The 14767-nt window shown below is 32.8% G+C and overlaps 1 protein-coding gene across 2 annotated transcripts; it reads right to left on the bottom strand.

Annotated features, from left to right (window-relative positions):
* Nucleotides 1-2576: 2576 nt before the first annotated feature.
* LOC120335580 (putative FERM domain-containing protein FRMD8P1) lies at nt 2577-14498 on the bottom strand. Of its 2 annotated transcripts, XM_039403114.2 has the most exons (12): nt 14145-14498; nt 12524-12625; nt 11990-12109; nt 10761-10872; nt 10101-10280; nt 9475-9610; nt 8895-9062; nt 8250-8343; nt 7791-7925; nt 7293-7305; nt 5001-5151; nt 4218-4352 (listed from the first exon to the last, which is right to left on the bottom strand). In XM_039403114.2, exons 1-11 carry the CDS (start codon nt 14365-14367, stop codon nt 5028-5030), a joined length of 1407 nt encoding a protein of 468 aa, XP_039259048.2. In that variant the 5' UTR covers nt 14368-14498; the 3' UTR covers nt 4218-4352; nt 5001-5027. The 2 variants fall into 2 exon arrangements, with proteins under 2 accessions (XP_039259047.2, XP_039259048.2); XM_039403113.2 differs by lacking the exons at nt 5001-5151; nt 7293-7305 and having other exon boundaries at nt 2577-4352; nt 14145-14493.
* Nucleotides 14499-14767: the final 269 nt, after the last annotated feature.

Below are 14767 nucleotides of genomic sequence, written 5' to 3'. Positions count from 1 at the left end.
GGCCTTTTTGGTGATCTACCTGGGAGTTACTGGCCGATTAAAAGTGCTCTTCTAATAAATGACATAAAAAATGGTATTTAAAATCGTACGTAAGAAAAAAAATTTAGCAGGCTAAATTGCAATAAAAGTTTGAGCAAATACTGGAGAAAGAAGAAAAAAAAAACATTTGAATTCATATAAGCACTTTCATACGACATCATGTAGGCTATACGACTTCTTGTACGATTATTTTTGGACTATTGGATGGCATCGCGATATTTAAGCATTTCTCTTTCATTTTACTGTATTTTTGAAATCATTGAGATTTTTTTGGAAATCTGTTAATTAAATATTATATAGAGCGGCTATACTAAGCTCAGACGCGACCCATTGAACTCAGTTAAATAACCAATTGAGTAATCTTTTCAAGTGATTGAGCATGTTTATGAGCTATTTATGCTGACACACTGTATGCCAATACTTCTCACTACTCTTATGTTTGGGGGTACAAGGTTAGTATTTTTGAGGTATTCCGGTTCCGCTCACTCTGTTGTCATCAGATCAATAATATATATAAAACGAAGTCACTCCATTTCAAAAGCAAAAGTGGGGCCTATTGGTTACATTACGATGATATGCATGCCATTTTACATAGCTACATGTCCCGAAAGACATTGCCACCTCATATGAACAAGCAGCAAGCAAAATACTCATCGGGTCCAATGGAACTCACGAAAAAAAGGAATTGCCTTCCAGCGGTTTCAACCAACATCAAGTACAGAGAATTATTGACAAGCTACTTGTTTCGGCAAAATCAATATGTCAAATTAAATTCTGCAACTTCGGAATTTCACCCAATATCTTGCGGAGTTCCACAGGGCTCAATTTTAGGTCTTTCACTTTTTATAATATATGATAATTATCGAAAAATGCTTCTGATAGTGACACGAGAATGTTTGCTGATTACACCCGTATTGCTAAAAGCCGCCACTGTGCTCATATTCTTCAAATTGTCTTATATGCTCTCTCGCAAAAAATATGAGCAAAGCTTTCCTATCTCTTGGTGATAAAATGCTGAAAAAAACTGAAGTGTCATGCATGAAATATCTTGGTATAGTTATTAACAATAAATATATTGACTACCATATATAGCAAGTTATCACGAGTGAATGTGATTATGTTCAAACCTAGGCCCTATTTGACATTGCATTTACTACTCATTATTTCATTCTTGTATTCTGTATGGTATCGTAACTTGGGGGTTGTTTCGACAAAACCATTCTTAACAAACTACAACTAGTCGAAATTAAGATCTATATATTTATATGATGTGGAAAGGCTCATGTATTAAGCGGTAAATGACACTAACTATTTTTTCAAAGAATTATTCCCATTCTTTTCTGAATAAGCACTGATTCATAACGTTTCAACTTATATTTTTAATTTGTGTGATATAAAATTAAACGCTTTTTTTGCCACTATTGTTTAAATTTATATATGTACGAAATTATTCTTGATGCATGATTATTAGTTAGAACAAATCAACATGATATATTATTGGTATAATATAAAATGTAAACCGTCAACCTTATCCATGCCAGGAGAGTTGTTTTGGTTTAGTGACCGTATGGACGGACCTTCCGACCTCCTAATCCATTCCACTGTTAGTCACATGATTTTCTTAATGAGTGTTATTATATGTGTTTTTTGTTTGACTTGTTGATGAATAAACTTTTATCTATCTAGAAGCGCATTGATTGTTGTGTATCGCACAATCTTATATTCGATTCGGTCTCTCATGGGTGCTCCGAACGATTTTACCATTTGTGTTGTCAACGGAGATATCAAAATTACCCAACAGGTGGGACTAATAACTAGCAACATCTGCATATCCGAAGTATTTATGGGAAAATTTAGAGAAGGAAGCGATGCTGCTTGACTATTTCCTCTCGGTCTGCACAGCTTGCAGAATGGTGAGTATGTCACATGATCAAATTTAGTATGTTTCTCCGTTTTATTCTTTTGAACTAATTTCGAGGCCGAAGAGCATCTGAAAATATATCGATACTTTGGTACTGATATCAGTAGTCCACAAATAACGCAAATTTTTTTCTATTTCCATGAAAAATAGCAGGTACAAATCCCGTGAAAGATAATTGACGCGTCGATCAGTCCGACTAGAACCAATGCAGATAATAGCATGTGCGGAAATGGCAATTTAAAATATATATACAAAATACGGTCATTATGGTTAATCGGAACTAAACATCGTATATAGTTAGCTAACGGACTGCCCCATATTCGCAACAAATACCCGAGCTTAAATATATGACATAGATATGACGATTTAAAAGATATCTGAACTTTTCAATTTTCATTCTATAGTCGACTTGAAACAGATTAATTCAGTTGCGCACCCTTACAACTTCTTAAAATTAATTAAAGACTTGTATCTCATCTACTACACTACAGGACTTTCACCATAATCTACGCTTTGAAAATCAAACCTCGTTCTCGTTTGCTCGTCAACTAGACCGATTTATTTGAATACCATTCTATTTCTGTTTCATGAACTAGAACAATTATCAAAACACTCGTAAGCACGAATATTATAATATCTGTGATTTTCAAAACTAATACGCAATATATATATGAATGGCTATTTGCATTCATAAGAGCACCATGTGATGTAAAAAACAAAATTGCAACCAACCGAAATAGGGAGTACGAGCAGGCAACAGTACAATAATAACAACGTGATAGCTAACGACCAAAACAGAAATAAAACAGTACACGATAAATACGATGGAATGGAGGCAGGAAGTGATCGTGAGATGGAACGAATGTTTGTCACCGATTAGACTGGTACCTAGTGTGTAAAACGTTTCTCATTGCCTGTCCGAATTATTTTTATCAAATGTTAGATGAAGGTAACAAACTAAAGTAGTCAATGGAACACGACATATAGAAATGCAAAGCAATGTAAAGCGCAAAAACTACCTGCTTGACACAAGAAGATGTTGTGATTAATTCATGTGGGTGTCACTCACTCAACCACTTACATATTAAGATAGCACACAGATTACCATTTAGTGAAAATGAAATGACATAAATTTGATCTTAAATTTATGTATTGTGCTTGACTGGCCAGAGATATAACCGACCTACATTTTTTATGGTTGAAGCAAGAGCAAAGTGCCCTAATACAAATGCCCAAAACTTTAAGTAGAAACACTATTTTCATCATCAGACAGAATTTATCAGGCTTCATGCCCAATTTTGAAATTTCTTTGATTTGAACTATCATTTAATTTTTGTAATACACTTATTAAATTTGGCATACTATTGCAACAACTTAATTTACATATAAAGGGTCCTTTTCACTTAACCACAATTTAGAAGACTATCAGAGATTTGAAGCGCGACTGGTAAAATTTTATATCATCAAAACGGCAACTCAATAGGCAAAAGAAGATTATATTCAATATTATACTAACCTGGTACAAAGTTGCATATGATTAAAGTTGTGGTGTCAACAAAATGCCTAGGCTCAACAGTCGAGCAATTGACTGGTTCAAAAAAAATAGAATACAAAAAATCAGTACAAGATACAATAAACATATAAATTTGTTAGATGTGCATGAAGTTATGATGGTACAATTCAAAACATTTTGTATTAGCATGTGACAATGCATCTGAGAATCCTTCGATATAAATTGAAAATACTTTTAAATTCAAATAATCCATCAAGAAAATCAAGAAGAGGGGTGAAAGAAAATCCATCGAAAATCGCACATGACATTAATTTTGCCTCCTGTTCATTTTTCAATGCTAAAAGTGTTCGGTGTATTTTACCTTGGAATAGCCCTGATAAACCTAACATCAATGGTACAAAAATAGAAAAACAAACTTTGCATGAAAAATTAGAATGTTTCTACAAAAAAGTGTTAGACATTTCTTTTTTGTGTAATAAGTTTTGTTGTTTATGAGCAAAAAAAGAACTGCAAACGACACTTAAGTTCCAAAGCCCAACAAACTGATTTATAACAACATTTTCCCTACTACAACTTTTTCAACATTGAACATTTTTTCATGATTTACTTTGAACTTTTAAAAAAAAAAAAAAGCATTGGTCTCTGTACATAATAAGGCTCTATGATTAATATAGTACTAGAAAAAAGTATAAAATTTTAAAACAAATAATACTATAAGTTACAAAAGTTCATCTCGTTCTTCTTCTGAAGTAAGTGTTTTATTACTTTTAGTAGAACGACGAAAAAAATTTCTTGCGTGTTGTATTCTTGATAAATGATTCTGAAGTTCAGATTCATCTGTTACTGATGACTTGGTTTTGGAATCCTGATGATGATCAGCTGTAGTAATTCAAATAAGAATCTTTTTTATCATAAGTTATTTTAACTATGTTTTAACATGATGAGTGTGGGTCATATTTATATCCTGTTAAAAAAGGTTGAGGAATTTTGACATGCTTTATATAGACAGAACACATATATTATAATGAAATAATTTGAAATAAGTTCCAACTCTATAGAAGAGGTTATTTTTCTGTTTCCTACTTATTCAATACTGAAAAAAAATTTTAACTTTACCAAACCAAATGAAAATATATACACATGAAAAGCATTGAATTATAAATAGCATGAATGAGATAACCACCGCTCTGCCATGACCTCAAGTGTTAACCTCATCTACATACATGTTTAAAAAATCTGTGAATGTTGCCGAGTATTTACAATTGATGAGAATAAATACCGACTAATAAAGAAACTCCGTTCAAAAACATTTTTTTTCCTCTATTATCAATATATTTTGTTAATGAGACAATGAAAAAATTGTTGTAATTCTGGTGCACAATAGTCAAAGAAATATTTTAAAAACTAGTTCATTTATTTTTTTAAGTACATGAAGTAAAAAAGCAAAGATGAAATAAGTAAAGCAAAAATCATAAAATGAGAACTATGATCAGCAAGAGAAATCAATATGATAAGAAAATATATTACATTATGTTAGTTCTTTTATCATTCAAATCAAAACGGAAATAATTGAAAAATATTTCCAGGAAGTTGAAAAGTATTTCGATTCACTGGTCGATATGATTGAGGCAAACTACTTCTTCTAATCCAATTTTTTCCACGTTGTTTTCCTTTTTGCCTTTTGAGGAAAATTCAATCTTATCCCAATCAAAAAGTGTTGATTTTTTTTATGAATGGTCTAGCTTGTTTCATGAATAGATTAAACCGAGAAGACATGATGCAACAAGAAAATTTTTGTCTATTAGTGGAATGTCCATGAACATATTAAATAATAATTTTTTTCAGATTTAACCACTGCACCATAACATAATCAGGAAATATTCAAATTAGCCCTTTTATAAAGGAATACAAGTTTCCAATTAGATCTTCCGCAATGACAAGTACTGCTATCCCGTAATCAAATTTTAAATTCTTAAAAAACAAGTTTATCTATTCATTCTTTTTGCTAGCTCCAAGATGCACTGGATAGCTGATTAATTCCTCAGGGTGTGAATATAAAAATCCAAATTTTCTTCACAGCAAAACCATATTCAATGCCAAAATCACCAATATTATGAGCATCACCACATGCAAAATTCCTGATGCATTTGTATAATTTATACTTTTTCACTTCAGACTTGCCAATCATATTGACAAAAACTTGACGTATGTGGTCCTCTCAATGGAATAATACAAATTAATGTAACTTCGTCCTTGAGAATAGTTTGAATGACTTAATGATGATTGACAATTATTATACAAGGCTACAATGAATAACTTGAGCCAATAATGAGGATCTTAAAAAATGTTAATTCATAGGCTTGAACTATCACATACAATCCTGTTTCACACAAGCAAAATAACACTTATTTTTTAAACACCTTTTATAATCTGAACGGTTCGAAAATTCACTAAATATAGTAGTCCCAATTTTTTCCGAAGTATGCTTGCAGTCGGTGCATACAAATTCATTAACATAAAGGCAAGAGAAAAGGGACGGTATTACTCCAAACGCACCATTCCTAATTTTTTTGGATACAATCTTTTAGATCTGTCCTCAAGAAATGAAATGAATAAGGTAGAAAATTGAGACTTTTTTCAACAATTAGTGCAAATTTTGTTGAATTGGTTGAATAAATTTCAATTTTTTTAAAATATTTGAAGCAAATAATCCACCACATTGAGAGGCCTCAAAGTAGAACAAAAATTATATCCTGGGATAATCAAATAATTTTTCGAAATCAGAATTCCAAACTAGATTAAACAATTATCTTATCTTCATATTCCTTAAACTTAGCAATCCACCACCAAGGTTGATAATTGTATAAAAGGATCATATCGAGTATTTGAATGAAGATCGCGGAACTTTGCCTGATAGGCTAGTTTGAAAATTAAAAAATTCCAAACCACTAAACCAGTCACAAAAAGTCAAAGTAAGCAACTAAAAGGCATAATAAAAAATATGAACAGGTGTGTTAAAATTATGGTTTTCATGTGAGCAAATAAAATCACAACTATAATATTACTATGGATATTATTAAAAAGATCGGAACAATAACTGACAAATACTATGACTAACATGATAAAAATGTCTATCCTCTTTCAGTTTTTGTTTACGTCAGGTCAGTAAATAACACACTCTCATAGTTTTCATGATTTACTTCGCATGATGGTAACGGTACTTGCTTTTGCTTGTGATGCAAACACAAATGCAGTAACATCATAAAAAAATCACAAAGAAAATGTTCCGGTTTGATTCGCGGTTTGAGAACTCGGATTCATGGAAACCACTGGAAAGGCACGTAACCGTCCCCCTTTTCCAGTAGTTTCTGGTCCAAAATCCCAGAAAAAATGAGCCGAGCTGTCAAATAAGCCCACCACAGAAAATGCCCCCCACCCCCCAAAAAATGCGGGGTCAGAAAATCGACATATTAGTTGGAAAATACGATATTACTGTAATCTTTTTTGTGTAATTTAAACAGGACTATTAGAGTTTTTTTTTTAATTAGGAAGCATGCCATACATATCATTTATTGATTAAAAATCCACCATTTAAATTATTCAGGATATCTTTAAACTTAACAGAGCATGGGTATGATGCCACACTAAATAACATTCCACACTCTATTGAAGCTGGCAATTGGACAGCCCACAGCAGATAAGCAATATCAGTCGAAGTACCATACTCAAAAAATAATTAATAAATATTTCTTCTAGTTGAGTTTACACGTAATAAAATGTCACCGCAGGCATCAATCCACCTTGTAATTTTTCACTTACCTGTTATCTGCTTCTAAAGGTATGAATATAATAATATGAGGTATAAAAACATAGTGTTTTCACAAAACCATTCGTTTCCAGTAAAGGAGTAATCGAGTTGACCAAATTCACCATTCGATATAGGTAACTACCGATACTCAAAAAAGGCTGGTTCATGTGATAGCAATCCATTCATTATAGATTACCGGACTATCAAATCCATGCATCTGAAATAACCCGTAGGATCATTCATGTAACCGCTGGCCGGTTACGACTTCCTTCACTATCAAGTCCAACATCTATAACAAATAACCGGCTAACCGCCATAATATACTATATTATATTCAGTGTACAGAATGCAGATATAGCTTGAGAATTGAAAACAACAAACGCAAATCAATCAATCATACATAATAAAAGTAAATAAAATAACCAAACACACTTTGACCTCGACGAGAAGTCACATAAGAAATTCAAGAAGGGTGTAATTTTCTTATGGCCACAAATAAAAGACGTTACCTTGTTCCTGGACAGTTAGACAAGAAAGTTTTCCTGGTCTTCCATGAGTAACAGAACTTTGTCTATCAAACAGAGGTCGAACGCGGCTACTGCTTAAGAAAGACATTTCCTTGTGTGGCGAATCTTCAGACTTAACTAAAATAAAATTCCATGATGATACTAACTTTTCTAGAACTAATAGTACCAAACCTTTGCATAATTATTATTACTGTAAAAAAGCTTTAAAATATTCAACCGATCTGAGGTACATATCTTTTTTTGTGATGACAAATAAATATGCAGGCGATTTGACACTCAATATCACCTACTGTATTTTATTTGACTAAAATTCTGTCAGAGGTCAGTGCCAAATCTACAGGTCTTCTGAAGGCGATATTTTAATATAATGTCATATTCTGCCTTCTGGGTTTACAACTCACAAAATATCATATACCGATCAAATACTAAATTCAGCCCTACCTTCATCTGGACTTTTAAGTGGAGACTTTCTAAGATGTTGGGCCTGCAATGCCGCAGCAGTACATGTTTCTATCATTGAGTTCATCATGCTTGCCTGTAAAATTATGAATGTAATAATGTGATAACGAGCCACTGGGCAAAAAACAGTTCAATTTTTCCAGAGAACTATGTGAATTAGCATAGGAACATAGGAAAAGACAAAATAAATCGAAAGTTGGCTTCATTGTCAATGAAAGTTGTACTCAAGAAACAAACTTTTTGTCTGGATCATCAGTCATATGGAACAAATCTAGCAAATCAAAACAATTTTACGCCACAATTTTGTTCCTGTATTATTGGCATTAATATAAAAGCCAGAATCAGCAATGTTACCCTTGTTTGTAACCAATCCTCATTTAGACATGATTGCCCATTTAAAACAATACTGAATCACAACTTGACTTATACCAGAAAAGGATCAATTTCAAATGTCAATTCTGGAACGAAAGGACCCGTATGCACTTGGTATTGTTTGCAAGCAAAATCCACATGACGAAATTCACAATGCTATTGGAAATTTGTCTCAGCCCCAAAAATGGAGGAATTCGACCCATCTTTATGCATGCATATATCTCTATGTTTAACATAACGCGACTTTAACAGAACCTGTTTCGATATAATTTGTAGAAGTTTTGTTGTTTTATCTTCATCAAATTCTATAAACAGACTTGGAATAGATTCTCTGTCATCACCAGCATTTTCATCATCTTCATCTGGTTGTTTGGTGGCAACTTCCCAGTTGAATTCTCCGTATGTCAAACCAAGCAAAACATGCTGATCAAAAAAAGCAAGTTTCAAAATTTTAAAATCAACAGGTAGAACAATGAGTAACCCTGAAACTATATTAAAGCCAAACAAAGTAGTTTCTACCAAAATTGGACTGAGCAAAAAAATTGCAACTTTCTTGGCTATGTTAAAACGACAATAAATCTTCATTTCACAAATTCAATTCGGCAACTATATCCAGACTGCCTTCTTTTAGTATAGACTACAAGCATTTTAGCAATGACATTTTATATGAATTGATCAATGCAAAACAAATTTCCCAAAACAAGCAAAGTTATATTAGGAGTTTCAGGTGATCAATAATTGGGATTGAACTACGTCACAGTCTCACACTGTAATGTAATGTACATATATTTGAACGACAACAAGAACATATAGAAAATAGTAATCAACGAAATACCTTTTTCTCTGAATTGATTATCCAGATTCCAGTAGTATTGATTGCGACACGAACTTGCATTGTTGAGCTACTCAAAAACCATGATGCCAAGGTTTTATTGTTCTTATTCTCAACTTCACCCTCAAACATAACGCTCCTAAAGCATAACAACATGTTTAAAGATATTGTATAGCTAAAGTACAGTTTCATATTATCAAGTCAGATAACAAAACCTACAGTTGGAACACTACAGCATTCCCTAATTAAAATCATAGAACATTATTCGGATTTTGAAAAAAATAGACTTAACATGTATTATAGTATATTTGAAGAGATTGAGTACATATTACAAAGATGTACAGCATGTTTGCAGGAAATTATTTTCAATGAGGTTATTTTGACATCGTAAAAAAAAATAATTGTTTATTAATAATAATTCCTTTTCAAGTGAACAAAACATTTAGCTCATCCACTGATGTCTGACTGAATATTAGTTCCTGGGTTTGATAAAGATCAAGAAATACAGAATTGTTGTTACATTCTGCTCTAGAAATATATCATTACACTTACATGCATGTATCTATAAATAAACAGATAATGGTAGAATGACACATTTACCCTTGGGCAAAGTGATAAGAAATTCCTACCCATAATATGGTAACTGCCAACAAATTTTCATAAACTCTAATTGTGCATTTTCCACTTCTTCTTTATTTGAAATATGACGAAAACTATGATAAACATGATCTTCAAAAGATTTTTGACGACGAAATATTGTTTTCCTGTGACGAACCATATGTTCTGGTATGACACCCTGTATCGTATTTCTGAAAATAACATGACAATAAAAATACTACAAAAATAGCATGGTAATATATTGGTAATTTGATATTACTTCAAAAACAACTTCTCAAATATCTACTGACATTGTAATATCTTGGTGTCTTCATTTGTTTGACATTTTCTTGGAATATGACCAACTTTAACAGCAATATAATTTGAACACTATTTTCGAAGGATGAATCGGCAACAAATTGGATATTTAATGATATGGTCAAAAAATGAATTTCAAGCAAAGAATGATATAAGAAAATTTTAATCAAGAATTCCAATTATTGATTTCTAGTAAAATTCGGTATATTTGTGGTAAAATGATCAATATAACATCCTACAACAGACATGAAATTGGGCCAGTAAAAAATTTCAAAACATACTGAGCAAGTCTGATTAGCAATGAATAAGCTGTTGAATATACAGATTGTTATACAAAATAAACAATCGATATCCCCTACTTGGCATGTTCCTACCTGAAGCTTTTTTGTTCAGTCTTGACATCTTTGCCTCGACACTGATGTTTATTCATTACACAAAGTAGAATCCCCAATTGTTCAACATCTTCCCGATCACACGGATAAATACCTTTTCGAAAAAATTAGAAATCACTAATGAAAAATTAGAAGCTAGGAATGGGAATTATTTAATATCAAGAAAAATTACGGTAATTACAGTAAAAACAATATGCATAGCATTTACATAATCGACATCGAGAATTTATGTTATCCATATATATAGTCTAACTTCTATATATATTCATACTACGGTATGTATGGCCATCCAAGTTTTCATCAATACTCAAAATTTGAAGTTGACTCTCAAATATCAAGGACGTAAATATCTCAATCATGTCAATGAGTTTCAGTACAGCTATAGAAATATTGTTTGTTAGACAAATGGGCTATTCCAAGTGACTCTACGAGACTATTCCAAAAATTTTGCATATTGTTAGATGCAATATATTTTTACATTTCCAGCTACATGTTTTGTGTCATTGTCCAATCAGTTGTTTGATGGGGTTTGAACAAAACTGCACAAAAGTTACACACAAGACTTATTTAGCGGATATAAAATATATATTAAAATATAGCGTGGCACTACGGGATGGCAAGTCAACCATGCATTAATGTTTCATTTTGTTGTTAATGCTCAAGTTATCTAATGTAACACTGTAGAGCAATGCCAATAATGTGCATATTGTATGGGACACTACAGGACATTTTCCACTTTGGGAAGCGACTTCTATCATCAATTAAAATTCTGGTAATAAATCGTTAAATAGGTGAAGACATGTCCTACAGCAAACACTTAAGCTTTATTAACTGAAGTCCAGTGCATCTATTCGAAATAAAAATAACCGAACCGGAGTCATCACAAAACATATCAATTATATTGGAATTTCTACATTTCAGGCAACTTTGTGTAAATTATCAAAAACCTGGGTGAAATTTTAACTTTTTCGGTAGAAAGAATGCAGTCTAATAAAATTCGAGTGTCTTTTAATATAAAAAATACAAAACAATTAATTTCAATACTTTTAAAAAAATTAAAGAAATTCAACAGTTGCTTCGAATGCCCCAAATATGTTAATTCCGGAATGCAGTAATTCTGCGATCATTTGCCTCTCAACTTGAAAATAGAGTAGGATACTTATGAGTTATTAAATAGCAGTGCATTAAAATTGTGATGAAATCAAACCAACCATTTTGTATATTTGATTTTGCTTCCATCAACAAAATATCCAAGATTTTCTTATCGTGTATCTTGGCTTCTTCTTCTTTAGTAAGAAATGCATTTCGTTTGAACACCAGAGCAGGCTCATCTGATGAAAACAAAATCTGTTAAAGACTTCTCTTCATATAAAATTTTTGCAACTGCAAAATTACTTAGAAACCGATAAGGTTGAATACTTTTAATGATAACAAAAAATGTTTTATGCCATAATTTGTACTGACTATTGGTACTGATTTTTACAGGAAAAAAAATTCAATTGTTAAATGTGAGATAATTCAATATTCTGTTTCAACGAACAAATACTTAGGAAACCTTACAAATTAATTATATACCGGTAAATACAATCCAGCCAGTGACACAAGATGGATGTTTAAATTTAGGGTAAGTTGAATTTTATCAACTACTGTGGATTTACAATCGAAAGTCATATAATATTGAAAACATTTAGGATACACAATTAAATTGAGTCATATTAGCAATTAGCATATATATATATATATACCTTTCATTTTAACAACATCATCAGCTGCAGAAAATTTGTCAATGAGAAGGCCCCACTGTCGTACCATACGAAATGGTACATGATGTGGCCTCAATTGAACATCTGAAAATTGATAAGATATCTTCAATTGATAGTAAGCTATTATATAAATTCAAAAATATGCTTATGTTTTATTTTTGTGTTTGTATAATGCCTAATTAAATTTGCTAATATATAGCCTATATTTTCCATCTTTTCGGAAAATATTTGATTATTCAAGGTTGACCAAACTAAATGAGGAAAACTATTGATTTTAGCTTTTTTAGCAATGATGAAAAACATCCACGTCCTCAATAGAGGCCAGGATTTGTGAGATTTAACTTCTGTAGGCTTGTAGGTATGCATTTCCAATGAATTCTATTCATTTAAAGATGTAAATAAATGATATATTCAAAGAAGTGTATTTCTGGTGATCCAACTATTATTATATGCTATGAAGTGTATAATTGGCTGCTCGCCAAGAGCCTTGTTCATTATCCAGTAATCAGCGTAATGAAGCAATACACAAAAAAATTAGGCATATAGTTGAATTACATTTGATTATGGAATGTTTGACGGGAAAAAAACTCAATGGTTCACAGAATATACACAGATATACCTTGGATCTGTATTCTGCACAACAGGGATGGCAAACACGTCGACCGCGATCGATCTCCATGTTTCGAGTGGCCGATCGCGTCTGATGTTCGTAAATTTAACGTCATACCCCCAAAATTGCCTTGCAGTTTCGTGCAGCGCCTGTTGTGTGTTTTAAAACAGGACGAATACAGTACTCTACATGTGCAAAAATACATGTACAGTATTTGATTCTGGGCAAGCCTGATCGAGCATTTTATCATGTATCAAATATAAGTTTCGCCGCTGCCAGGGTCTAAAATGAATGTGCCGAACATTTTGTTCCTTGACTGGCAAACGTGTAGTGTGATAAATTGTATTTCAACGGTAGCAGTGGCTTTGAATTTTTAGTGGCTAAAAATCGCTAGAATATCATACAACACATATAAAATAAATCGTGCATTAGGAATTCGCTTTCCACCGCACCTCTGATTACCCTGCGTGGCTTCAGAGGTTCGAATCCTTTGGGATAATTGTGTGCGAGAGGATTGCTGTACTCCTCGCCGCCTAAAAGTGGTTAATGTAACTGCTGGTCAGTTAAGGCTTCAAGTCTATGAATCTCTGAATCTGGATCAAATAATTGGCTAACTGATCTCATATCCAAAATGAACCGGATTATCAAATGACATGATTGAGCGGCTATGGTATGCCATATGGTTAACCTGTCTCATCGACTTTCCTGCATAATAAATATGTAAAATCCTAATCCTAAATAAAATTTCAACACCCAACATGTCGAAACTCACATAGACCTCTAATCAGTACGTTTCCTAAAATCTGATGTCAGGTAAATATAATTTTGATAGCTTTGGAACACCATACCTGCATACAGACATGAAGATAAGATATGGAACTGTTGAGTAAATAATCAAATTAATTACAGAATTATGCTACAATCCAGCAATCTGACAATAGCATGACAGTAAAACAAATCACACGACACTCATAAAACAGTTATACTACTAACCCAGCAATGGTGATTTCAACCAGAGAGCAAAACATTTCTGGGCAGGTTCGGCAGGAAGATCAAGTGCGGCGACCATGGTTTCAAAAAATTTGGTCGTTGTTGTTGTTTTACCGTCTTGAATGTGAACTTGATGACCAGTGTTGTCGGGTAAATATATCATAACATCGATAATATCCCCTTGGATGCTGGTCCTTTCTTTGCTTAGAACATTATTCTTCGCCATGGCTGCCCCGTTCTGCCGTTGGAAAGACTACTGCATATACAAACACTAGATCAGTCATATGTCAGTATCTTTAACGTTACCGGGCTTTGATCATAGTTAACTTAATAGCTTTGATGCTACCAATAGACGAAAAAACACTCTATGGCGCCCACCGCCGATTGTATGATAGCAAAAAGATAATTTATCATTTCATCCAGGGAGAATATGGGAGCCGATACGCCGATCATATGTCGTATCACGCCATTCGCCCGGTTACGCCCAGTCCACACTGAGTATAGGATTAGTTAGCCAGGTATTTGTTTCAGATGTGTGGACCTGATGATGAATGAAGCCGTACCCCACCAGTGGTTACGTGAATTATACGGTACTCTTACGGTGAGGATTCCAGCAATCCTCTCGC

This window comes from Styela clava, chromosome 2 (assembly GCF_964204865.1).
Source record: "Styela clava chromosome 2, kaStyClav1.hap1.2, whole genome shotgun sequence".
Classification (NCBI taxonomy): domain Eukaryota; kingdom Metazoa; phylum Chordata; class Ascidiacea; order Stolidobranchia; family Styelidae; genus Styela; species Styela clava.
The sequence above is the reverse complement of the archived record's forward strand: the minus strand, read 5'-3'. Positions and strand labels throughout refer to the sequence as shown.